General features: G+C 43.3%; 1 protein-coding gene across 2 annotated transcripts in view; it reads left to right on the top strand.

The window, feature by feature from the left end:
* Positions 1-26729, top strand: part of RASA3 (RAS p21 protein activator 3) — a 266350-nt gene that overhangs the window by 169086 nt on the left and 70535 nt on the right. For both annotated transcript variants that reach the window (XM_048856255.2, XM_048856250.2), the window contains exon 4: positions 4733-4827. In XM_048856255.2, coding sequence (XP_048712212.1) covers positions 4733-4827 — 95 coding nt within the window. The remainder of the gene's footprint in view (positions 1-4732; positions 4828-26729) is intronic.

Genomic DNA, 26729 nt, shown 5'->3' with positions numbered 1-26729 from the left:
CTGAAAGTCTGGAACCCCTAGTGAGGGAAAAGATAAGATTGTGGTGTGTGGTCTGAGGTGTGTTGTATTAATTTAAATGGAATAAATGGGCCCAAAGGAGTCAAAGATGTTAACATTAACAACCTTTCCTGTTTTAAACAAGGCACAGGGTTCCACGTACAGAGACCTCAGCTTGCTTAGGAGATGGCAAACACCATTACAAATCCTTTTAAGCTTTTATTAAAGATACAGAAAAAGAAAGGAAAACAATTAAAGCGTTTGAACTGTAAAATATGAAGTAAAACTTTCATGTTAACAATATCCCTTTAGCTGTAGAGAACGTTTAGAAGGAAAGAAACCCTGCTTGACTGGCTCTTAGATGATATTAAAGATGGTAATAAATGTACTTTTGAGGGTGGGGGAGAGAAAAAGTTAGTTACGATGGGCTGGAGCTGTTGCTGAAGTCTGTTCCTGTTTCCTAAAAGACCAAACAAGACAAATACACACAAGAGGGGAGAGAAAAGAATAACGAAGACAGAAAATGTAGCTTCTGTGTTTGTTGCTAACTGTCCCTTTCAACCTCACTTCTGGAAAAACATAAGCACAGTGTTTGAATTGCATTTGTTTGCGCTGCAAAGTAGCACTGTTCAGTTTACTGATCAAAACAGGTTTTAGAGTAACAGCCGTGTTAGTCTGTATTCGCAAAAAGAAAAGGAGTACTTGTGGCACCTTAGAGACTAACCAATTTATTTGAGCATGAGCTTTCGTGAGCTACAGCTCACTTAATCAGATGCATACCGTGGAAACTGCAGCAGACTTTATATACACACAGAGAATATGAAACAATACCTCCTCCCACCCCACTGTCCTGCTGGTAATAGCTTATCTAAAGTGATCATCAAGTTGGGCCATTTCCAGCACAAATCCAGGTTTTCTCACCCTCCACCCCCCCACACAAATTCACTCTCCTGCTGGTGATAGCCCATCCAAAGTGACAACTCTCTACACAATGTGCATGATAATCAAGTTGGGCCATTTCCTGCACAAATCCAGGTTCTCTCACCCCCTCACCCCCCTCCCAAAAACCACACACACAAACTCACTATCCTGCTGGTAATAGCTCATCCAAAGTGACCACTCTCCCTACAATGTGCATGATAATCAAGGTGGGCCATTTCCAGCACAAATCCAGGTTTTCTCAAAACAGTTGTACCTCCATATTAATCCACTTGGTGCTGGATGAATGAATCCATGGTCCAAAAATATTTATACTGTAGTTACATACTATAGCCCTGATCCTGCAATCAGATCTGTGCAGGCTTGCCCTTCTGGAGCTCAAAAGAAGTTGTTCAAACTCTGCACAGATCCAGCTGGAGAATTAGGGCCTGTATAATGTGTCAGCATATGTGCTGTTAATATTCTGATGTAAACTAAATTGCCTGAGAGCTTTCTATGGGAAAGTTCCATGAAATGAAGGTGACTATGAATGGAATTGGCTGATGAAAGCGTGCCAGGGACATTACTTGTGAGGTAATTGTTACATGCAGAGTCTGGCTAGAGAATTTGTGCACTGGATTAGAAGAGTATCATAAGCGAAAGTGAACAAACAATTTCAAATGAAAATCCAAAGACATTTTTGGGAGGTCACCTGTGGATTTACTGGTTTCAGAGTAACAGCCGTGTTAGTCTGTATTCGCAAAAAGAAAAGGAGTATTTGTGGCACCTTAGAGACTAACCAATTTATTTGAGCATAAGCTGTCATGAGCTACAGCTCACCCGATGAAGTGAGCTGTAGCTCACGAAAGCTTATGCTCAAATAAATTGGTTAGTCTCTAAGGTGCCACAAGTACTCCTTTTCTTTTTGTGGATTTACTGTATTCACATGCTCATTAGAGAAGCCAGTTTGCCAAGGTGCTGCCTGTTGGACCATAACAATTGAAGCCTAGAAAATACATATCCGTAATTCCTGTACAAATACACTCTCAATCATGTAACTTCACCAGCTATGTATTCCCCATAAATAATTCAAATATCTGCTATCTTACACTGTAGGTTTGTGTAATTTCATGATTGGCGTCCTGAGAAGTGAGAGTCATTAACACTGCACATCCAATAAAAATACTGTAATGAACTTTGTGGCTCATTATTTGGCACTGTGTTAATCCCCAATATAACATCCAGCCAGTAGAGGGGTCTAAGACAGGGGTTCTCAGACTCGGGGGTTGGGACCCCTCAGGGGGTCACAAGATTATTACATGGGAGGTTGCAAGCTGTCAGCCTCCACCCCCAAACCCTGCTTTACCTCCAGCATTTTAGAATAGTGTTAAATACAAAAAAAAGTGTTTTTAATTTAGAAGGGGGGTTGCACTCATAGGTTTGCTGTGTGAAAGAGGTCACCAGTACAAAAGTTTGATAAACACTGATCTAAGGACAGGAAGGGGAAGTGTTGAGCTGAGGTCAGAGGAGTTCACGAATGAGTCAGAGGCTGCACAGAATTAGTTAGGAGCAGAAAGCCAGAGGCAGGAATCTGTGGGAGCCTGGCTGTGGAGAGAGGGCAAGGCATCAGGGGCAGCACATGACTCCTCTGTTTGGGGAGATGGATGGCACCCACTCAGCCTCCTCCCCTGAAGCCCTGCCCATGCTCCACCCCCGTCCCTGCTGTTCGCACCTCTTCACCCCCTCCCCTGCCCACCAGCTGGCAGGCTGCTCACCACTCGTGTGCCTCTTCACCCCATCCCATGAGGCCCCATGTAGGAGGAGTTGGGAAAGGAAGAGGCAGAGCCTCAGGAGAAGAGCGGTAACCGGGCCTGGCAGTGAATCGCAGGCAGGGCCCCAGCTGGGACGCCCTCCCTTTCAGTGGTGGCATGCTCTAAGGGCGGCATGTTGGCTGTCTGGGGAGGCATCGCCTCTCCTGGCCTCTTATACCCGCCACCTATGCAAGGCACTTTAGGCATTGGGGCTAAAAGGGTGGGAGCTGGCACGGGAAGCAGCTTGTTGGTGACAAGAGGGCCAGTGGTAGCTGTAACTCATAGCTACTTGGGAGCAGCTAGAAAACAAGGGAACACTGTATGGAAGGGTCTGGACGCAACCGAGAAAAGGGCTGAATGCTGGTCAGGGGATACTTCAACACATGAATTATAAAACTTACTTAAATGCTCATTCAAGTTTTCTTGTAAGAAATCAAACTAGCGTGTGCCAACAAGGTAAGTGACTTGAGTTTATTAGTTTGTTTATTCCCTGCTTTGGAAATATTATCTATAGATACTTGGGCTTTAGTTTGTATGCAATAGGAATATCACTGACCCTTTGCCACGCATGGTAGATTTAGAGGCCTTGCAGGTAGGTTTCCCATTGGAAGATAAATCAGCGACAGGGCATTTTTCTAAGTGTATTTTTTTTTATTTACAAACTGTACACAAGTCCTGATTCCTTGAATGAACTGCACACAAGCAACTCCCTTTTGCAGAAACTTCAGGTACAACACCACTGCCCTTTTACCAAAAGGCAGCTGTCTTGCATCTGTTTCTCTCAACTTAAAACACTTTGTTCACTGTGCCTTCATCAGTCAGTCCTTGGGAAACCATCTAGCCTAAAGCTGCTCTCTGAGAATCACACGGTCTTCTGGGACTGGCCATCAATCCTCCTTTTGTACAACTGCTCTGTAAACACAAAAAAATAAACTTCCTCCAAAAAGGTTTTACTGCCCGTCAGAGAGTACTTGACACAACTCCCTTTATGACCATCTGGATGAAGTGAAAGTTTCAGCCGTAAACCCAGATTTTTAAAGGTGTTTTGGCATTGCTGCACTCAGTGTTTCAATGCCTAACAGGATTTAAGCATGTGCATTAATCCCTAAAACCTTTAAAAATCTGGACCTTAGTGCTCATACGTCAATTCATAACACACATGGAATTAGAGCCTGTTATTTTAGTTAGGTCACATACGCTTTAGTGGGAGTTAAAATGTAAGGGTAGCGCTAGCATGTATTTTCCTTGATCTAAATTTAGAAGTAGTGTGTACCTGTACATGCGAATAATGATTCTTGTCCTCAAGTGGATGGCGCACTATTAGTAGAATGCTAGGTCTCTGCAAACTTTAAGCCTCCAAACTTCTTGTGAGTAAGGTAGTTGTATCTTAACCAATTTTTAGGTTGTAAAATGACAGAGTCTATGTGTAAAGTTCAGAGTCACACAGCCAGCTAGTGCAGAATTGGAATTAAAATCCAGGGGTCATAACTTGGTGTCCCCTGCTTCAACAGTGCTTTCTATTAAAATATAAAGTAAAATGCATATATTATAGCCATGTCCACTCGTCTAGTTGTGAGTCCAAACCTACTACAATGCCTGGAACTTTCCATTGGGATTATTGGGGAGTTCTGCCTTTAAAATTAAAATGGCAGGACAATGCCAGTAGGTTTTCAAGGTTCTGACAGACGTTTATTGTAGCATCATGATATTTTACTGTAAACCCAGTCATAAACAGATTGATGCTGTACAATACTTCAACTTGTTAAATGAGTATGCTGTAAGGAATTTCAAAGTTTTTCATGATGCAAAGTAGAAAAAGTTTCTTGCCATAAAGAAAAGTAATGCATTGTCTTGCTAGTCTTTCATAGCCCTATAGCTCTGATTGTGGGGAATAGTCATTAGATCACTGGTTTGAAAAAACGGTTTACATTGAAGTCCTATTGAAATAAATCTGTGTGTAAAAATAATACGTTTAAACAATGCTTCTTGATTTATTCCATTTCCAGGAAAAGTAGCTATACAGAAGGAAGATCTCCAGAAATACCATAACAGAGACACCTGGTTTCAGCTACAGCATGTTGATGCTGATTCAGAAGTACAGGTGAGATTTCTCCCTTGTCAAGGTATTTTATAATGCCACCATTGCAATTTCTAGAGCCATCTAATTACAGAAAATAAGCTGGCACAGATATGGAAGTGTCATTAATGACTTCAGTTGAGGTTACATTGATATTTGTAATTAAAGCATGTGTGTGTGGATTTTTTTTTTTTTTGAACTGGTGATATAAGGTGAAATTTTGGTCCATTGAAGTCAATTTCACCCATATAGTTTAGTATTGATTTAATTGATTTCAACCTAGACTTTTGTAATTTACCATATGATTAAAACTACATAAACTATAGGGATAGTGTAAAATAGGATGGCTAGCTACAAAATACTAAAGATCCTGAAGGTCTTGCAGATAACTGTTCAGTCTTAAAGGGGCATTGTCAACTTGAAAATCAGGGTTACAAGTGCCACCTAAAATGATTATTATTATTACACAAAAAAACTGTGTGAAAAGAACATTATTAAGCTTGCAAATTCAAACTCTCAAAAGTTAGGAAGTACCAGAATTAAGACTGCCTGTGCTGGGTCTTAGAAAGGTGGCAACCTTAATAATAGGTGGTGCTGTCAGCCTGGCCTTTAATAAATGGAAAGTTATCAAGAAAAAAAAATTGTCTGTTTTCAGCTTACTTTGTGCATTTGACAGCTTTCCACATGTTGTCAGTTACACTGATTTCCTATTTAGGCATACTCTCCGTTGCCTGGGAAAACTCTTAAGGTCAACAAGGAGCAGAAAATACATTATAAAATGTATTGAGAAGTTTGTGTGGGGAGGGGGAAAGCATGCTATTTAGAGAGTGCTCTATCAGAAGCTGGAATCTTACAAAATTTTAAAAAAGAAACAAAAATCAAGTTATCCCTCTAACTTCTTTGATATCCAGGCAGCTGTAGATTTCAGGCACACCTTTCTAATGGCTCCTTTTTGTGTCTACTAGACCTCTTTTGAACCAGATTCCATTTTTAAAATAACAAATATTGTCCTTTAATAAGAATTTAATATTGTAGGTTACCTTTGAACAATGAATATGAGCATAGGAGCCCACAGACACTGCGGTCTGAGTACACTGCAGTGTTTTCCTATGCATGGAATGGGGAAATGCTACTCAGACACCACAGTGTGGTATAGCTTTTGGCATGTATTGGCTTTTTGATCTCCATGTGCGTGTATGCGTGCACGCTGTGTACAGGAAAATGAATGTGGACACTGTGTATACTCTGTAGCCATGTGTTTTAAGTGTATGTACTTTGCAGTGAAGCATACTTATACTATACTTTAAAATATATGTAGTTTTGCTTATTCCAAAAAACCAAAGTTGGGTAACCTACAGTTATGAGCATGATGTGAAGGCATTGTCGTAATTGCTGTTCCAGTTCAGTCTGTAACATTCTCTGGTAAAATATTGATCCTTTGTGTGTCTACATCACAGAAAGGCTTTTAAGGGCATTGAAATCCTTTGTTTACTCTTGCTTCTTTCTTCTTCTTCTCACCTAGAAGGCTCTTGTTGCAGTAGTTTTAAAACAATAGATTGTATTAGTGTTTATTTCCTGCAGGATATGAAAACTTTCCTTTATCATTTATCAGATGAAGTGAGCCAATATTTGCATAGTATTCAGCCATGTTGATTTTGCTCTAATATTGACAGCAGTTTGCCTGTGGGAGCTATATTAGACCAAGGAGACTCTCTAGGAGAACATTGATAATTTGTTACTGAAGTTGTGAGCTAATAAAGCAAAGGGTTGTGAAATATTCTAGTTTGAGGATAGTGAGAGCATAATATTGGCTGGAAAGCATGTACTGTTTGTGATTTTTTTTGTACTGCTTATCACTTCCTCTGTTTGTATCGTATAAAAAAAGTGTTAAAAGCTGTTTCTGGCTTCTGTGATAAGCAGTTATTACAATTAGCAGAAATATGATGAGCATTTGGACAATTTTACCCTGTTGCTTAAACGTCTCATGTAAGGTTTGTTAGAATATATTACAAGAGATTTTTATGTTCCCCACTACAATGGTGGGCAGATTTGGAAATACTCTGTGAGGACGGCTATGTAAGGAGAAGGTAGTCCAACAAAAGGAGTAAAATAAAGGCTCATTTGTACTTGTGGTAGGTGTCTAAGCTTTATCTCTTTTTGGAAAATTAATTTTATCTGTTTGTTAGGGGAGAAGATGAAGTACGGAATATGTTTAGCAAAACTGGTGAAAAATATGTGTAAAATGTTTAATCAATTCATTTTCCTTTGTTTCTCTCTCTCCTCAAAACTGTTGTAGAAATTGGCGGACAATTATTCACACTGAAGCATGCAAAAAAGCCCCTGTAGTGTGCAAACAAGAAGTCCCTTTAGTGTGTGAACTCGCACTTAAATATTCTGGCGTTGGTCCCCAGAGCCATAACATCTAGTGGATTAAGCACAGGGCTGGGTGTCAAGAACTCCTGAGTCCTAGTCCCACCTCTGTCAGTCAGTGGCCTTAACATGTCTTTCCAGTTTTATATAGCAAAGTTAGTGGATGCTTCTTAAGAGTTTAGTCTACATGATTTGCCTAGGGAGCCCTGTTACCTAATAGATTAGGTTTAAAACTTGTGGAAATAATTACCTAATAAATTCATGGTGGAGCTGGGTCCTAACTTCTGTTTCTAAAGTGGTTCTCTGTAAGTTCAGAGTACGAAAGCGAACCAATGGAAACAAACTCCAGAGTTGTCTTTGTCCCTGGCAATGGACATCTAATCATGCTAGTACTGCATCTTCTAATCCAGATGATTATGAGGACCTGTTGAGTGATCTGGTGGGGTGAGCAGAATTGCACTGAGATAACTTAGCTCACTTCTCTCAGACCCGTGATGGTAGGCAGTTGCTCTTCCTTGAGAGAGCTCAATTACGGAGTCCTTCAGGACCCAATCTTCTCTTTTCCTATTAAACATCTATTCCTAATCCTTACCTTTAGGGGGAATATGTGGGACATTATGAACTCCAGTGTGGGAAATATCTAGCTTCACATCTAGTGTGGACAATGTGATAATCCCCATATCTCCGTGCCTGAGAGGAGCAACAGGATGAAGAAAAGTTATGTGAACATAGGCAAGACTGTATTAAAGTTAGTAAGAAGGAAACATTCTGAAGAATTTTCCAAAGCTATACCAATGCCCTCAGTTGAGGGTTGCTGAATTCCATTTGTCATGGTGACACGCAGTTGTGGGGTTCTGCTGGGCTCTTTGTTGTGCCTGAATAGCCAGATAATGAGTGTGGCAGGGAGGCCATGCTGCTTCCTGGTGAATCTGTATTTTGTGATGGTGCTCCATGCATTCATTGTCTCCAGAGGCTTTTGCAGTTCACTGAGTTGGGATTGAAGGTTATGTCCACCAAGAAGCAATAGCTGATGCAAAATACAGCAGTCCATCTAATAAACAACCACTGTCCGATTAGCATATCACTGCTGCTCTGCTTCATGCACTGGTTCTGTCTTCTGGATGAAAAAGCTGGGCCATCATTCTCTGAAAAACTGTTTCTCCACAACCTGTTACAATAGCTGGGGATTGTGGAGCTGGCAATGCATAGGGTGTAGCATGCATGAGCCAGACATTTAGCATGTCTTTCACAGTGGAATTGCTTCCTTCCAAAAATCACAGCGGGCGCAACCAGAATTTTCCTAAGGAGGGGCCCATGTTACCTACCAGGTATCAGAGGTCTCTACAGAAGGTGTATGGGGTTAAAAGTCTATCTTAGTACATGTTACACAGAATGTTAAAGGTGTCGGGGTGTGAGTGGAAGGATGTCGATCACATTCTCTACTGAGAGAGGCTGACTGCGATGCGCTGCTAGTAGTGCTAATCCAGTGAGCCGATTTTCTTCCACTGTTTCTGAAATAGCTCCAGTTACCTCAGCTGTGTTTTATCATTGAACAGAAGCACGTCCCAAATTGGAGCTGGCATTGTGCTATTCTGTATTATTCTTTGTCCGTGTCTTCACAATATTGCACATGTGACAGCTTGTCCAATGACCGTCTCTCAAGGAAGCTGCTATTCTGTGTAAAACAATGTTTTTGAAATTTGCATGTGCATATAATTTCTGCTTCGCATGATGGTCCCTATGTGGATTCCAAAAGTGGGTACGCAAGCGCGCCATGCACCGGAGCCAGAACTGTTCATAGTAATGTCTGTTGACCCACATGTGCATTATGCATCAACCGTGTGGTGTGTCCAAGGCTTTAAGAGGCTGTGTGGGTCAACACCACTCCAGTTCCTTCTTGCCACCGTGTGGCCAGAGTTGGAACCTCGGTTCCTCGGTGCTCTTAGCTTGCTGAGAGAACTGTTCTTCACTCATTGTCTGTACATAGTTTTTTCTCTAGTTGTTTATAGTTGTCCGTTAGTTCTTAGTTAGATAGGTTGTCTTTGTCGGACTTCTCCCCTTGCAGGGATTCCTTCCCCAGCCTGAGGACTATGCCCAGGCAAGCTGGCTTCAAATACTATCCCTTATGCCCATGCTCCTTCTCTGTGAGTGACGAGCACCAATGTTGTCTCTACTGCTTGGGTAAAGCCCATATTGCCTCCCGCTGCTCCATCTGCCGCTCCTTTCCAGCTTGAACTAGTGAAGCCAGGGAACTTTGCCTCTGCAAGTTCCTTATGGAGGAGGCAATGTGCCCACGTGCACAACGGGATCCGGAGCCCGTGGATCCAACGGCCCGATGCTCCGCACCAGTGGTGCGCACCTATCTTGGTCCTTCCCAGCCGGCACTGACAGCACCACCACAACTGACCAAGACCCATTGTGCTCATAAGACGCACAGCCATGGGCATAAAGGTGGCTCCCCAACTAAGACTGCCTCTAGAGGCAGCATTGCCTCCCTGAGCTGTGCTTGGTCGCATTAGAAGTCGCACGTTGATCCGCATGCTCCGGCATCGAAGAAATCCCACTCAGACCATAAGTCGAAACACCATGCTCCATCGGTCCTGCCATCAGCTGCAGTGACTGGTCCACCACCATCCACTCTGGCTCCATCCACTCCTCTGGGACTGTCTGAACTTGCACATCCGGTCCTGCATACACTGGGACACCAGTCCCCTCTCACGCCGACAGCTGAACTATTGTTACCGTATGATGGCTCCCCTCCACGCTCCGGGCCTCCGCTCGCTCCCGGACTGCCATCTCCCACGGATGAACCGCTTCTCCTTCAGCCTCCTCTTCCGTTCTGCCTCTCTCTGCCGGGCCCTTACATGGAGGAACCTCTTTTGCTCCTGGACTGTCCACCTTCAGTTCACCCCACACTGCCAGCTCCGGCTGTCCCAACAGCTCTGCCCTCCGGGACCCCTTTTCTGCTTTTGAGTGGTCCTCTGAACTAGATTCTACCTTCTTGCACACATGGTCGTATAGTCCTGAACCATGGCGCCATCCATTTCTACACCCTGTCAATCAACCATCTCCTTCGCTGTGTGGCTACGGCCCTCAACCTGACTGTGGAGGACATACAGGACCCCCAGAAACAGTTCCTGGACAAATTGCTACCCCCCGGACCTTTCTGCAGCACCCTGCCTGTTCATGAGGCCATTTTACAACCAGCCCAGACAGTCTGGCACACCCTGACTTCTTGTGCTCCTACTCCCAAGTGGACAGATCATCATTATTTTATCGTCTCCAAAGCGACTCACTTTCTTTTTACTCACCGCCGCCTAACTCTCTTGTAGGCCACATGACGATTGAACACACCAGACAGCAGCATTTTAAATCTACTCCCCCCAATCGTGCCACCAAGAAGTTAGACCTCCTGGACCACAAGGCCTACTCTTCTCCAGGCCTCCAATTCTGAATTGCAAACTACCAGGCTATCCTTGCCACGTGTGACTTTCTCTTGTACTCGAGGTTCGCAGACTTCAAAGCCTTCCTGCTTCTGGAGAAGCAGCAGGACTTCCACCAGTTTCTGGATGAAGGCAAGTTGGTTGCCCAGGTGACTCTCCAGGTGGCGGTTGATGCTGCTGATACTGTGTCCTGCTCTCTGGCATCAGGAGTTGTCCTCTGCTGTGATTCCTGGCTACAGTCTAGCAGATTTCTGAAGGCGGTTCAGACTACGCTTGAGAACTTCCTCTTCCATAACAACAAACTGTGTAGAAACAAGACTGATGAGTCCCCATGTTCCCTTATTTACTCTCATGCCATCCTCCGATCATTAGGTATATAGCCCCAGCCCCAACCTGCAGGCAACAGAGGTCATCCTTCAGATCCTGCCCTTGTGCCACCTATCAGCCATATCCTCAGCGTCCCCCAGAACCTTCTTAGTATCACCAGTCTGCTGCCTCTGCCGCTTCTGCCATCCCACAACCATCCTCTAAACAGTCCTTTTGACTGCTTCCCCGAGACTCGTGAACCCTCCTCCCAACCCGATTGTTTTCAGATGTCCTCTCGCCCTTTTCGCACATGTGATTACCTCAGATCACTGGTTGCTGGACATTGTTCATCAGGGCTACCTCACAGAATTCCTCTCCTTCTCGCCCTGTCATCCTCCTGTGGAGCTTTCAGGAGATCCCTCCCAATACCATCTTCTGCAAGAGGAAGCATGTGCCCTCCTCCACAAGGGTGCCATAGAATCTGTTCCACTGCACTACCACGGCCATCGTTTCTACTCCCCTTACTTCCTTGTACCAAAGAAGGGAGGTGGTGTCCGTCCCATTTTGGATCTTCAGTTGCTGAACTAATACATCCACAGATTCTGCTTCCGGATGGTCACACTCCCCATCAGCATCCAGTCACTTCCCCCTGGAGCCTGGTTCGCGGCTCTTGATATGAAGGATATCCTTCATATCCTTATTTCCATGTGGACATCCACCCTGCTCATGGAAAATTCCTCAGCTTCATGATGGGCTCATCCCACTACCAATTCTGGGTCCTCTCTTTTGGGATTGCCACTGTCCCCTGTGTCTTTACGAAGGTTTTCACTGTTGTGGCAGCCCACATGCATCACCTGGGTCGCTCTGTGTTTCCCTACCTAGACAACTGGATCCTTGTGTCACCCTCCTGAGCTCACCTCCTCACCACCATATGGACCCTGCGCACCCTCCTTGACACCTTGGGGATCTGTATCCAGGAAGAAAAATCAGTCCTAACCCCTACCCGCATGCTTGCTTTCATAGAGGCTCACCTGGACCCTGTCGCAGCCCAAGCCTTTCTTCCCTCAGACCCTTTTGCTGCTCTCACCACTCTTGTTGCGTGGCTTTATTGTCGTCCTTGCACCTAAGTCCGTCAGTGCCTCTCCTTCCTTAGCCATATGGTGGCCTGCACTTCCGTCATGCCATATGCCTGCCTCTATATGTGTTGCCTTTAACTGTGGCTCCACTCTGTCTACGATCCTCAGTCAGACAGCCTCGGCAAACCAATCTTGATCCCTTCCTCTGCCATCACCTCTCACCTGGCTGTGCAACCAGTCAGCGGTCTTAGCCAGTGTCCCTTTCACATACACCCTTATCCCATACCACCACTTCACTCATTGGCTGGGGCGCTCATCTGGACGGTCACACGGCTCATGGCCTCTGGTCGCTTAGGGAGGCATGGATGCATATCAGCATCCTAGAACTCTGCGCTGTCTGTCTTGCCAAGACCTCCTGTTCTGCCTCCACTCGCAGCATGTTCAGTTACTGTCTGACAACATGACTGTGGTTGTCTATATCAACAAGCAGCGTGGAGCCAGATTCTCCTCCCTATGCAAGGAGACTTGGTGCCTCCGGGATAGGATCACTGTGCATGCCTTTCACCTCCCAGGCACCAGCAACTCCCTGGTGGACATGCTCGACTGTTCTTCCCATGTCAGCCAAGAGTGGGAACTCCATGACCCCACTCTCTGCTATCTCTTCTGGGGAACACCACACTGGGACCTCTTTTCGACCCTGGATAACTACAAACTTCCTCTCTTTTGCTCCAGGGGCGCTCTCAGCCGGGCCCTTTTCTTCCCACGGATCAGCGACCTCTGTTATGCCTTTCCATCTGTCCTGTTGCTTCCCCAAGTTCTGCATAAGGTCTGCTGTGACCAGCCAGTACTCATTCTAATTGTCCTCTCCTGGTCTCTCTAGTATTGGTACACAGATCTCCTTCACCTCTCTGCTCACCCACCAATCCTTCTTCGGGGCCTCCCAGATCTCCTCAAGTAAGCACACAGCTGCCTGCGTCACCCCAGCCCAGGCCCTCTCTATCTCACGCCTTAGTATTTGGATGGAGTTCACGCATAGATGACTCCTGCTGTGCCCCAGTCCGTGACATCCTTATGTGTAGCAGACGCCCATCCTCTCAGGCCTGTTTTCAGGCCAAGTGGCATTGTTTCACTATGTGGGCGTGCCATCAACATCACTCCATCAACTCCACTTCTATTCCTGTTCTCCTGACTGCCAGTCAGGCCTCGCCCACTCCTTCGTCCATGTGCACCTGATGACTATGAGAGTCTTTCTTTCCCCTGTAGATAGCTTCTGTGTCTTCATGCACCTGACCACCTCCCACATCCTTCGTGGCCTTCTCAACACTTTCCCCATCATGCATAAACCTACCCCCTCCTGGGACCGCAGCCTTGTTCTCTCTCCCCTCACTAAGCCACCCTTTGAACACCTGGCAATCTGCTCCCTCGCCCACCTCTCCATGAAATTGATCTTTCTTGTGGCAATTACCTCAGCACAGTGAGTTAGAGAGCTCGCAGCCGCGATGGTGGATTCACCATCTTCCTCAAAGACAAGGTCTCCCTCCACCTCTATCCCACATTCCTCCCCAAGGTGGCCTCCCTGTTTCACCTCAGCCAGTGCATGCACCTCCTGATCTTTTACGCTAAACTGTACACCTCTCCCGGTGAGCATGCGTTCCTTGCTCTCTATGTTTGCCGGGCTTTGGCTTTTTATCTCCAACGCACCTGCACCTTCCAAACATCTCCTTTTCATCGCCATCACGGAGTGCTGCCAGGGTCATGCCCTCTCTTCACAGTGACTCTCCAAGTGTATCACCCATTGCATCATGGACTGCTATACTGTCTCCTGAGTCACCTTCCCTCCCAGAGTCACGGCCCACTCTACCCGGGCATATGCTGCAATATTCGCCTTCCTGGCAGATGTTCCCTGGAATAACATTTGTAAGGCAGCCCCTTGGGCTTCTGTTCACACCTTTTCCACCCAATAGGCCATCACCCCTGCCTTGACGTCAGATGCTGCTGTCAGTCAAGCCGTCCTTCAGACTGTGTCTTCTGGTGAGACCTCACGCCCACCTCCATTCTGATCACTGCTTGCGACTCTCCCACGTTTGGAATCCACATAGTGACCATCACTCCAAGAAGAGAAGGTTACTTACCGTAATTGGAGGTTCTTCGAGATGTGTGGTCCCTATCTGGATTCCAATCTCGCCCTCTATCCCCTCTGCTCCAGGCTCCTCTGCTTCCTGATAAGAGGAAACTGGGGCGGTGTAGATCAGACGCACCACATGGTCAACACACATGCAGGTCAATGGACACTACTATGAACGGTTCCGGCTCCGACGCATGGTGAACTTGTGTACCCACATTTGAAATCCAGATAGGGACTACACATATCGAAGAACCTCCAGTTACAGTAAGTAACCTTCTCTTACATGTGCAAATTAGATATGCTTGGATTAAGGTTTTATGGCTCTGATTTATGAGATAAGGTTCTTTAGGCTTCTGCGGTGGAAGTTGAGGATAGCAAAGGCTAGTAAACTGATTTAAAAAAGATTGTGTATGATAGTGTTGTTCAGAAGATATATAGAATTATCTGCTGTGTTAGACATTACTAGTTTAAAAAATAATGAGCCCATTGTGCAGCATCTGCATTCATTATGCTCAACTCCCCTCTTTGCTAGGTGCATGTAAATAAGTTCAGCAAAGTTAATCATGGGCAAGTTTCAAAATGCCTGCATGTGCAATATATTATAACCACAGGCTATTCAAAAATTAGAAAAAGAAGAAGCTGTTTCCAGTTTTATATTAACTTTCTTTCCACCGCACCGGAAATAAATGGGTGTGACCCTTTCATCTCTCAGAAGTGGCTTTCAGGTTTCTCTCTTTTAGTTGTTTTGAAGAGATAAGAAATATGTTTTGATGCAGTTGCAGGATGACTCTGAGTTATATGCTCACCAAGAGTAAATTTCACAGAACTAGATTGTGTAAGAGAACCAGGGAAATGGAACCAGTTAGTGACCAGATCCTTCATTGTGACAAGACTTCTGTCTGTCCAGATTTGCACTCAAACTTCTAAGCACTGAACAGCAAGGCTATAGATCTCTCCTTTTTTAATTTTATTTTTCTGGTCTATTTTTTACTTTTTACAAGACAGACTGAAGCATGGTGTGTAATGAGAAGCACCTGTTCTTGATAAGAAATTTCCATTGTTTCAAAATAGTATACTTGAATTTTATGTCTGAAGAATGGTCTGTCTTGGAAATGAAAACCAGGCGCTAAAGTCCTCATTACGTACCTGTCCATTATCCTAGGGAGAGCTCCTTCCTAACTTCCCACCAGTGCTGCTGTGAGGGGAGTTTCAAGCTCTTGGAGTCCAGCCACTGCCCTAATCTTGGGGTCTCTAGGCGCACTCGCATAGTGCAGACCTATCTGGCACTCCCTCCTGCTGTCCAGATGCTAGCCTGTCTGGACACAGCACTTGATCCTTCAGATTCCCTGGTACTTAAACATGCCCCTCTCCCAGAGTGCCACCCAATGTGAAGCTTCTGGTTACAGTTTAAGTCTCTCTGGGGCACACAGAAGTTGTGATGCAGTCAAAACGCACACTTTGCCCAGTCTTAACACCTTTATGCTCTTACGTACAGATCATACAAAACAATAACTATCTGAAACATCCCTCATTTTCTATCTCACTCTTTCCTTGTGAACTCTTGAGGAACCATCTTGAGTCCAGAAATGTAGGGAGGCAGGGTGTCTCCTGCCTCAGGCAGGCTGTCACATGGTGAATGGTCTCTCCCTCATGAGAAAACGGACCCCAGAGCAGACTAGCCTCTGCCCTTTTAAAACCTTTAGCCCCCATGTGTCAGGTGGCACCCTTGCCGTTTTCTCCATATGAGCAGAAACTCTGTCAGTTGACTTTGTTGCCAAGATGACTTTCCCCTGCATGCCCTGTTTTTCTGGGCAAGGACCAATCTTTTGTCTACAGTGAGTAGATTTCCAACGATTGGGTGTTCAAGAGTCATCTGCCCTCTATTATCGTTCTTTTGCCACCAGCCATGGATTCCATACAGACCAACGAGAGAGAGAAGGCAAGAGGCTGCACGTTCCAAATGGAGTTTGCAGCCTGACAGGCGCAAAGGTTCATAATCTTGCGCAGATTCCATAAATTCTATAGACATATGCCCAGTTCATCACAGTACCATGTACAAATATTTAACTAAAAGGAAAACACATCCATTGGCAGGATCTGAATGTATTGAGATGCTATTTCTCTTCCTTAAGAAAAACAGGAAACAGGAAAGCTAACATTGTGCTATTTGAAGATGTTTTGCAGTTTCTTAGCAATTGGGAAATATCTTATTCTTATCTATTAAATTGTACATTTGGAGACCAACCAGACCTCCGCAAGATGCCCAGCATCTCTAATTCCATAATGAAGTGTGCTACAGCGTGTGTGCCTGCACCCTCAACAGGCTGGATTTGTTTTGTTACAGACCTGCTGTATATGATGTAGGCCATATAGTAAGATCTCCTTTGCATCCCAAATTATGTCCCAATATTTTATTTTGTGGGTGCAGTTCAACCATAAGTTCAGTTATGAAATAGCTAGGGACTGGAAGTGGAGTCCTCATCTAATCAAATGACCCGCCCAAGACAGACTATTAGCTCAGGCTGGTGAGCTCCAACAGGAGAAAATGTTTGGCTATGGTTGCACACCTGGTTGTGGTAAACTGGAGTCCAGTTTCAAAGCCTCTGATGGCAGTGGCTGTGCTAATTATGGGAATTCTGAAAACAAAATGGAATGTTTGATATTCGGTCATTCTTCTGTCCGTACCAGAGATACTCTTTGTTTCTTTATGGAGCTCTCGGCTGAGTTCTGGACAAAACACTGTATCAGTGGCTCTCTTCTGATATTCTGAAAGTCAGGGAGGAGTTTGTCCCCTTTGGTTCTTCTCTTGTTTTCTCTCACTCGCACAGCTGAATTGATTTAACTTTTTTTTCTCAGAAGAGGGAACTGCATGTGGTTGACCCCTGAGCAACTCTCTGCTTAACTAGTTTGTTTCCACTTCCAGGCACCGAAGTTTGGGAAAGAAGACATGCAGACAAAAATAGTTTAGATCCCTATAGTGAGCCAAGTTTCTGTGGCCAATGATATTTATAAAGTGCCTTCCATTATTTTTTATTAAGTGGAAATTTCTGCATATAGAGAAGTAAGAACACAAGAAATTAAAGGGCGACTTGTCAGTGTAGTCTAGCCCCAAATATCTCCCTTGCCTAAAAATGAAGTATGAAGGCTTTTGGAAAATTAATTAAATCGTACAATTACAGCTCAATCTCCCAAATAGCATCTGTAATGAGGCATTCAACTGATAAATTCTAAATGTGCTTTTCTAAAAATTCTTTAGGTTGTAATTGCTGTGACAGCACAAAATTTGGTACTCTGAGATATCAAAAGTACCAGAAATTTCTCTCTACCAGTGGTCTGGCCCATACTAGGGGTATTAAGTGGTGGTTTAAAGGTATATTGCAAGATTCTGAAAACCTGTCAATATTTTATATTCCAAGAGGTTAGACTGTGCATGCCTTTATATTATCTATTTAGGGAGGCAGTATGAGTCCAGTATTTAGTGTGCTAGCCAGGGAATCGGGAGACCGAAGTTCAGTTCCCTGTCCAGCTCAGACTTCTTGTGTGACTTTAGACAAGTTGCTTAGTCTCCCTGCACCTCAGTTTTACAAATCGGGATAATAGTACTCCCCTACCACACAGAGGTGTTGGAGGATTAAATCTATTAAAGATTGTGCAGTGCGGTTACTGTGATAATGGAAGTCATATAAGTACATAAAGAGAGAGAGAGATTTAGAAACTTTTTCAAAACTGCTACTTACATGAATCCTTAGCCATTTGTTCTTTAATTCCAGCAGTTTCTGGAGACAGGCACATCCCAGAAAGATGCATACCAGGTTTCAAAGCAGTAGGATCCAAACAATAGCACATAGCAGATCCTAAAAACCACATTTGGAAAGGCAAGTGTGGAATAACTTGTTCTGAGTCTCTCTCTCTCCTTGTGTTTGGATAGTTGAAAAGCCCCATTATTATTAAGTTTTCTATTTGTATAACGACTTTAATCTCCTGCAGTATTTCACAAACACCACCACCATCCTGGTCAGGTATCAGAGGGGTAGTCCTGTTAGTCTGGATCTGTAAAAGCGGCAAAGAGTCCTGTAGCACCTTATAGACTAACAGACATCCTGGTCAGATTATAAGTAGTATATCCCTACTACTATATTCTTATTATTCAAGCATGTAATTTCTATCCATAGAGATTCTATGGTACGGTTTGAGTCATTTAAGATATTTACCTTATTTGATGCTATGCTTTCTTTCATGTGTAGTGCCATTCCCCCACGAGTACAGCCTATTCTGTCATTCCTATATATTTTGTACCCTGGTTCAGTATTACTGTGTTCCACTGATTATCATAGTTCCACCAAGTTTCTGTGATGCCTGTTATACCAATAGCCTCATTTAATACCAGGCACTCAAGTTCACCCATTTTAGTATTTAGACTTCTTGCATTTGTATATAAGCACTTATAAAATTTGTCACTTTTTAGCTGTCTGCCATTATGTGAGGTAATCGCATGGGACTTTTTCATTCGACTGTTCTCTTTTCAGTTCCTACCTGTACTTTATCAACTTCCATCCTAGTAAGCAGGAAAGGATATAGAGAATCTCCGTTAATAGAGCCTTCCGTACGGGATCTCTCTGTCTAAACCGTTTGCTCACCTGCACCTGTCGGCTTTCCCCCAGCCCTTAGTTTAAAAACTGCTCTACAACCTTTGTAATTTTACATGCCAGCAATCTGTTCCATTTTGGTTTAGGTGGAGCCCATTATTTCTGTATAGGCTCCTCCTTTCCCAAAAGGTTCTCTAGTTCCTAATAAATCTAAACCCCTTCTCCCTCCACCATCATCTCATCCATACATTGAGACCCTGCGGTTCTGTCTGTCTAACTGCCCCGGCACTTGGAACTGGAAACATTTCAGAGAATGTTACCATGGAGGTCCTGGACTTCAATCTCTTACCTAGCAGCCTAAATTTGGCCTCTAGGATCTCTGTCCTACCTTTCCCTGTGTCACTGGTATATGTACCACGGGCACTGGCTCTTCCCCAGCACTACCCATAAGCCTATCTAGGTGTCTGAAGAGATCCACAAGCTTTGCTGCCAGTAGGCAATTCACCATGCAGTTCTTCCGGTCATCACAAACCCAGCTATCTATATTTCTAATGATCGAATCCCCCATTACTATTACTTGTCTCTTCCTAATAACTGGGGTTCCCTCCCATGGAGAAGTATCCTAAGTGTGAAAGGATACCATAATATCATCTGTAGGGAGGGATCCAACTATGGAATCATTTCCCTCCACTCCACTTTGATGTTCTTCTTCCCTGGGACTTCTATCCTCCTCAACAGCACAGAGGCTCCCAGACTCAGGGTGAGACCACTCTACTGTATCCTGGAAAGTCTCCTCTATGTACATTGATCAGTCTCCCAGAGCTCCTCCAGTGCAGCCATTCAGGTCTCCAGAGCCCACACTCAGTCTATGAGGGCCATGAGCTCCTTGCACCAAATGCACACATATACCACCTGCCCACAAGGCTGGTAATCATGCATGTTGCATTCAGTGCAATAAACTAGATAGCCCCACTCTCCTGCTGAACTTCTGCCTGCAGTCTTTTTACTCCTGCAGGTTTGTTTGTTGGGTTTTTTCCCTCTGTATTACTTTTGGGGGGGGGGTGTAATTTATTGCCCTAAGTTTAGAGAATGTTAATCAAGTGTATTTAGCTCTCTCCCACTCCCTCTCTAAACTCCCTCGCAAAACTCCTCTGGTCGCTTAGGAGCTGGCTTTTTAAACTCCTCTTCTCCCTGTGTAGCTCCCACTCCCTGATTAAGGGGATCAAAGCCTTGTTAAGAAACTCTCAGCCTTGCTTAGCAGGCTGCTAGGCTTAGCACACAGCCCCCAAACAAACAGACCACATTATGTACTTCAGTCAAGCAGCAAGCATGCGACAAACTCATCCGAAGGGCCACATAGTCGCTCCTCCTTGACCTGGAGAACTCTCTCACAAAACTCCCCTTAGCTGCTCCTCTTTGCCTTCTATATATGGATAGATAATGAGAAAATTTTCAAACATGAGTGTTCAGTGTTAGGCGTTTAAATTCATATTTAACTTTGGGCACCCATGTTTGAAAATGTTATCCAATATTTTTGTTTAAAATTAACAGTGATCATCTGAACATTCATTCTTTCGGTCTAATTTTTTTTTCCAAAAAATACTTTTAAAGTAGGCCACAGCAACACAAACACTATTGGTGAAGCACTAGACAATGACTTTCTTTAGACTGGTGCTTTTCAGGCTTCAGTAGGTTGGCTCCCATTTTTCAATTAGGCATATGTCCGAGTCCTTTGTTCACAAGAGTCCAGGTGTGGCCCAGAGGTTTTTCCTGTTCATCAATGATTTTTAACTCTTGCCGTAACAATCACAGTAAGTAAAAGCAAAATGCAGTTCCATGTTTGAGTTAGCTTAGACGTTTTGTAGTCTGTGCTTGACCATTGTATGTTAGGAGCCAAATTCTGATAGCACGTAATCTAACCTAGGAAAATCCACTGGTAATTGTCCCTATGATATTTAACTCTGAAAAATGAATGATGGTTCTGGGGATGTTTATTATGGGGTCTCACCATTTCATTTCAGCTGGTAGAAGAAGCCCAAGCTAGTAGGGCTCAGCTTTGCAATAGAAGATTATTTATAGGATAAACTGTGGTTTATGTGTTTTTTTTTTTCCTTTTTACACACTGTATTTAAAATTAAACCACAAATTTAGAACTGCTGGAAACATAAGATGCATAAGTAGCATTTATATAATTTTGGTTGCTTTACATCTGTCTTTTGATATTTCTCAGTCTGTAGTAACTAACAGTTACATTTCCAGCTGAATTAAAATGGTCAATGAAAGGTTTTACCAGAGTCATTTAAAAACAGTACCTTGTTCTATTTTTTGCTTTACAAGTTTATGGAATTTAGGCTGTCCCATAGAGGAAAAACTAAAGTGATTAGTTCTAATAATGTAAAGTAAAATTCTGCCTTTGAATAAGTACACACAACTCCTATTGTGTTATCCAGCGAGAGCTGTGCACATGTAAACAAGAGCAGAATTTGATCTTTAAATAATGTAATGGCTCTTTACAAAGAGTGGTTATACAATGTAATATTTTGTGCTTTTTTAGCAATACCACTATTTTTTACTTCCACAACTCTGAATAGTACTGTTTTCTGTTTGAGTCCTGTCATCGCTGCTGCTGCTTCCCTACAAGAAGCTCAATCTGCTGACAGTTTTTTTGAATGAAGAATTGAGACATGAGACCCAGTTGGTCTCATTATGGCATTCCAGACCATTCCATTGTTTGTGAAAAATGAAGTGCTGATCAGCAGCTAAATGAACATGTGTTCCATTTCCACCTGTTCAGCAAAACAATATTTCTAAGTGCTGGTAAAGGGTATATTAGTAAATGTACTGGTTTCCAGGAACAGAATGGACTGGAATATTTTCTGTACAAATGTATTCAGTGACTAATATAATCAACTTCATAACTGTCCAAGCCTCTAAATTTCCATGTATAATTGTTCACTGAATAGAACTTGAGAGGAAGGATAGACTTGTGGTGACGTCACTGGACAGGGATGTGGAATATCTGAATTTGGTTCCTGGCTCTGCCTTAAATATTCTGTGTCAACTTGAGCAAGACAGTTAATTTCTCGGTGCCTTAATTCCTACTCTGTAAAAGGAGAATAAATGCCTCTTTTCTTCCATGCTTTCTGCCTGGTCTATATTGACTGTAAGGGATGTCTTTGTTTGTTTGTCCACCTAGTACAACTGGGCCTCTCGATACTACCATCCTAATAATAGCATTTCCTTTGTCTATAAATTGTCAGGAGACAGGCAAGATGGCAACTTTCTGATTCTTTAGTGGCTTAAATATATTTTTTAACTGGTGATTTACACCCCTTTTTAACTATTAAGTGGCTGAATTATAACATGAATTTGCAGCATAAATTGCTGTCTTCTCTTTAAGAGAAATGCATTATCCAATACTCTGCAGGCTGGCTAAATGGCGGTGCTCATGAGTCAATTAATTCAGATGGGTCCTTGTGTTTTGCTTAAGGGCATAATTGACATGGGAGAAAGCATGCTGTGTACACAGGAGCTGTATTTCTGTGAATTAAACATCCAAGCATATTAGCACAGCTTCACATTAAGGTACACACCCACACCTGAGCTTGGTAACTGGAAGTAATGAGGTATTCTGGCAATAATCACAGGGCTGCCAGCTTAAGTGATGCCATGACCCTGAGCTGCTTTCCAAAGGCTTGTCACTCTTCAAATGTCTGATTTTTTCTAATTCTTTAGAAAAGAAAAACAAGGAAGAGCTAATACAACATTTGGGGTCTTTTCTTCTTAAAGAGACTGTAGTTTAGTTTATTAAAAATTCATAGAAGTAGGGGAAATATGTAAATTGCTATTAACTTTGAGTCAACTATTAAAAGTTAAAAATTTCTAAAATAGAAAGCTGCCATCTTACTTGTGGAATTCAGACTTTTTGACGTTTTGAACCACCACAGTAAATAAACCTTTCATCCCATTCATGTTCACTTGCACATTTTGAAGAATTCTGTTCTTTCTGTTCAGAGACCAGTCTCAGCAGTGCCTGAGGTTACCAGAAATATTTCTCAAAAAGAAAAGGAGTACTTGTGGCACCTTAGAAACTAACAAATTTATTTGAGCATAAGCTTTCATGAGCTACAGCTCACTTCATCTGATGCATGTAGTGGAAAATACAATGGGGAGATTTTATATACAGAGAACATGAAACAATGGGTATTACCATACACACTGTAACGAGAGTGATCAGGTAAGGTGAACTATTACCAGCAGGAAAGCGGGGGTGGGGTGGGGCGGGAAAAACCTTTGTAGTGATAATCAAGGTGGGCCATTTCCAGCAATGGACAAGAACGTGTGAGGAACAGTGGGGGGTGGGGGAGAATAAACATGGAGAAATAGTTTTACTCTGTGTAATGACACATCCACTCCCAGTCTTTATTCAAGCCTAAGTGAATTGTATCCAGTTTGCAAATTAATTCCAATTCAGCAGTCTCTCGTTGGAGTCTGTTTTTGAAGTTTTTTTTGTTGAAGAATTGCCACTTTTAGGTCTGTAATCGAGTGACCAAAGGAATTGAAGTGTTCTCCAACTGGTTTTTGAATGTTATAATTCTTCTGATTTGTGTCCGTTTATTCTTTTACGTAGCGACTGTCCAGTTTGGCCAATGTACATGGCAGAGGGGCATTGTTGGCACATGATGGCATATATCACATTGGTAGATGTGCAGGTGAACGAGCCTCTGATAGTGTGGCTGATGTGATTAGGCCCTATGATGGTGTCCCCTGAATAGATATGTGGACACAGTTGGCAACGGGCTTTGTTGCAAGGATAGGTTCCTGGGTTAGTGTTTTTGTTGTGTGGTTGCTGGTGAGTATTTGCTTCAGGTTGGGGGGCTGTCTGTAAGCAAGGACTGGTCTGTCTCCCAAGATCTGTGAGAGTGATGGGTCGTCCTTCAGGATAGGTTGTAGATCCTTGATGATGCATTGGAGAATTCCCCTCCCCCGTCCCCGCTCTCCTGCAGGTAATAGCTCACCTTACCTGATCACTCTGGTTACAGTGTGTATGGTAACACCCATTGTTTCATGTTCTCTGTGTATATAAAATCTCCCCACTGTATTTTCCACTACATGTATCTGATGTGAGCTGTGGCTCACGAAAGCTTATGCTCAAATGAATTTGTTAGTCTCTAAGGTGCCACAACTACTCCTTTTCTTTTTGCGGATACCGACTAACACGGCTGCTACTCTGAAACAAGAAATGTTTCTGTAAAAACATGAATTAAACGTATTGAGATTTTCTGTGGAAGGGTCATGTTCTCTTAATTCCTTTAAAGGTAACTTATTGCTGTTTATAGTTGCTATTAATTTGTACTGAGGTGGCACATAAAGCACCAACAAAGGACTGTGGCCTGACTGTGCTACTCACTGTACAAGCACATGGTAAAGAGGCAGAGAGCTCGCAATCTAAATTGTGACAAACCACAACATATAGATGAAACAAATAGGGAAGGGGGAACAAGGTAACAGTAAAGCAAGAAAACTGTCATACAAGAAGCTCATTACTTGTATAGCCATTGTCATCTATGTGTTTTATGGGCACTGTGGCACAACTGAGTCTTAAGGAAGGATTTTAAAGGAGGTTAAAGTAATGACTTTGCAGATTTTTGCAGGAATTTTTTCCTGCTAATAAGGGTTGGCTTGGGGTTGGGAGACTCTTCTGTACTTTCTGAGGGAGAAACTGATTGGAGGATGTTGATGTTGAAGGTTGGGTACTTGACAGAGTGAAGGAGGGATCCACAGTCACAATAAAACAATAGATCAGGTAGGTAAAGTGGGGCTAACGTGAGAAGGGCCTTAAAGACAAAGACAAGAAGCTTCTATTTGTGGAGTAAGAGGAGCCAGTGGGTGAGGAAGCAAGAAGGGGGATGAGTGTCAGAATGACAATCCATGAAGATTTTAGCAGCCGCAGAAGCTTCTTGAAGGAGGGGCATGTTTGTAGGCATCGGGGTCAAAGAGTGGGAAGTTACAGTAGTCATAATGGCAGGTGAGGTCCTGAGCACAATTTTTAGTGGTGTGGACAGAGAAAAAAGGTCAAATCTTGGAGGTCTCATGAAGGACGAAACAACAAGATTTTGATACAGCCTGGATGTGTGAATCAAGAGAGAGGTCTGAGTCAAAGACGACTCCCAGTTTACAGGCCTGAGGTACTAAGAAGAAGGATGGTGGTAGTCTCCATGATAACGAAGAATGGAGTGAAAGGAAGGTCTTTGGAGGTGAAGGATCAAGTGCTCAGCTTTGGCCTTGTTGAATTCAAATTGATGACTGGCCCGTTACATGATGTCACCAAGACAGGCCAAATCATCCAACATTTTCCACTTTATTGTACACACAGTAAAGACAGCCGCTGAATTTTCTTCAATAAAACCATAGGCTCATGTTTAAAGACATAGTAAAGGTTACTGAGATGAGTGCTTGCTTATATGATTATATATTATGGGAAAGTACATTTCTGGCCTGAGTTAGGGTGCTGTATAACTAACATTGTGACTGTAATGACTGGAAAGATGAAGTCCATCCCGAGAGAACTGACTACAACGGGTCCTACTGAAAGGTGAACTGTCAAGTTGGAGGGAGGTTACCAGTGGAGTTCCTCAAGGATCAGTTTTGGGACCAATCTTATTTAATCTTTTTATTACTGACCTGGGCACAAAAAGTGGGAATGTGCTAATAAAGTTTGCAGATGATACAAAGCTGGGAGGTATTGCTAATTTAGAGAAGGACAGGGATACCCTACAGGAGGATCTGGATGACCTTGTAAACTGGAGTAATAGGAATAGGATGAAATTTAATAGTGAGAAGTGTAAGGTCATGCATTTAGGGATTAATAACAAGAATTTTAGTTATAAGCTAGGGACGCATCAACTAGAAGTAACGGAGGAGGAAAAGGACCTTGGAGTATTGGTTGATCATAGGATGACTATGAGCTGCCAATGTGATATGGCTGTGAAAAAAGCTAATGTCATCTTGGGATGCATCAGGAGAGGTATTTCCAGTAGGGATAAGGAGGTTTTAGTACCATTATATAAGGCACTGGTGAGACCTCACCTGGAATACTGTGTGCAGTTCTGGTCTCCCATGTTTAAGAAGGATGAATTCAAACTGGAACAGGTACAGAGAAGGGCTACTAGGATGATCCGAGGAATGGAAAACTTGTCTTATGAAAGGAGACTCAGGGAGCTTGGCTTGTTTAGCCTAACTAAAAGAAGGTTGAGGGGAGATATGATTGCTCTCTATAAATATATCAGAGGGATAAATACCAGAGAGGGAGAGGAATTATTTAAACTCAGTACCAATGTGGACACAAGAACAAATGGATATAAACTGGCCACTAGGAAATTTAGATTAGAAATTAGACGAAGGTTTCTAACCATCAGAGGAGTGAAGTTTTGGAATAGCCTTCCGAGGGAAGTAGTGGGGGCAAAAGATCTATCTTGCTTTAAGATTAAACTCGATAAGTTTATGGAGGAGATGGTATGATGGGATAACATGGTTTTGGTAATTAAATATTCATGGTAAATAGGCCCAATGGCCTGTGATGGGTTTTTAGATGGGGTAAGATCCAAGTTACCCGGGAAAGAATTTTCTGTAGTATCTGGCTGATGAATCTTGCCCATATGCTCAGGGTTTAGCTGATCGCCATATTTGGGGTCGGGAAGGAATTTTCCTCCAGGGCAGATTGGAAGGCCCTGGAGGTTTTTCGCCTTCCTCTGTAGCATGGGGCACGGGTCACTTGCTGGAGGATTCTCTGCTCCTTGAGGTCTTCAAACTACAATTTGAGGACTTCAATAGCACAGATATAGATGTGAGGTCTTTTTTAGGAGTGGTGGGTGAAATTCTGTGGCCTGCATTGTGCAGGAGGTCAGACTAGATGATCATAATGGTCCCTTCTGGCCTAAATATCTATGAATCTATGAATCTATGAAAACTTTGTGGTGATAGATGATTAAAAACTACTAATGTACTTGGCCTTTGTATT

Source organism: Caretta caretta, chromosome 1 (assembly GCF_965140235.1).
Source record: "Caretta caretta isolate rCarCar2 chromosome 1, rCarCar1.hap1, whole genome shotgun sequence".
Classification (NCBI taxonomy): Eukaryota; Metazoa; Chordata; order Testudines; family Cheloniidae; genus Caretta; species Caretta caretta.
This window is presented reverse-complemented; position numbering and strand designations above follow the sequence as displayed.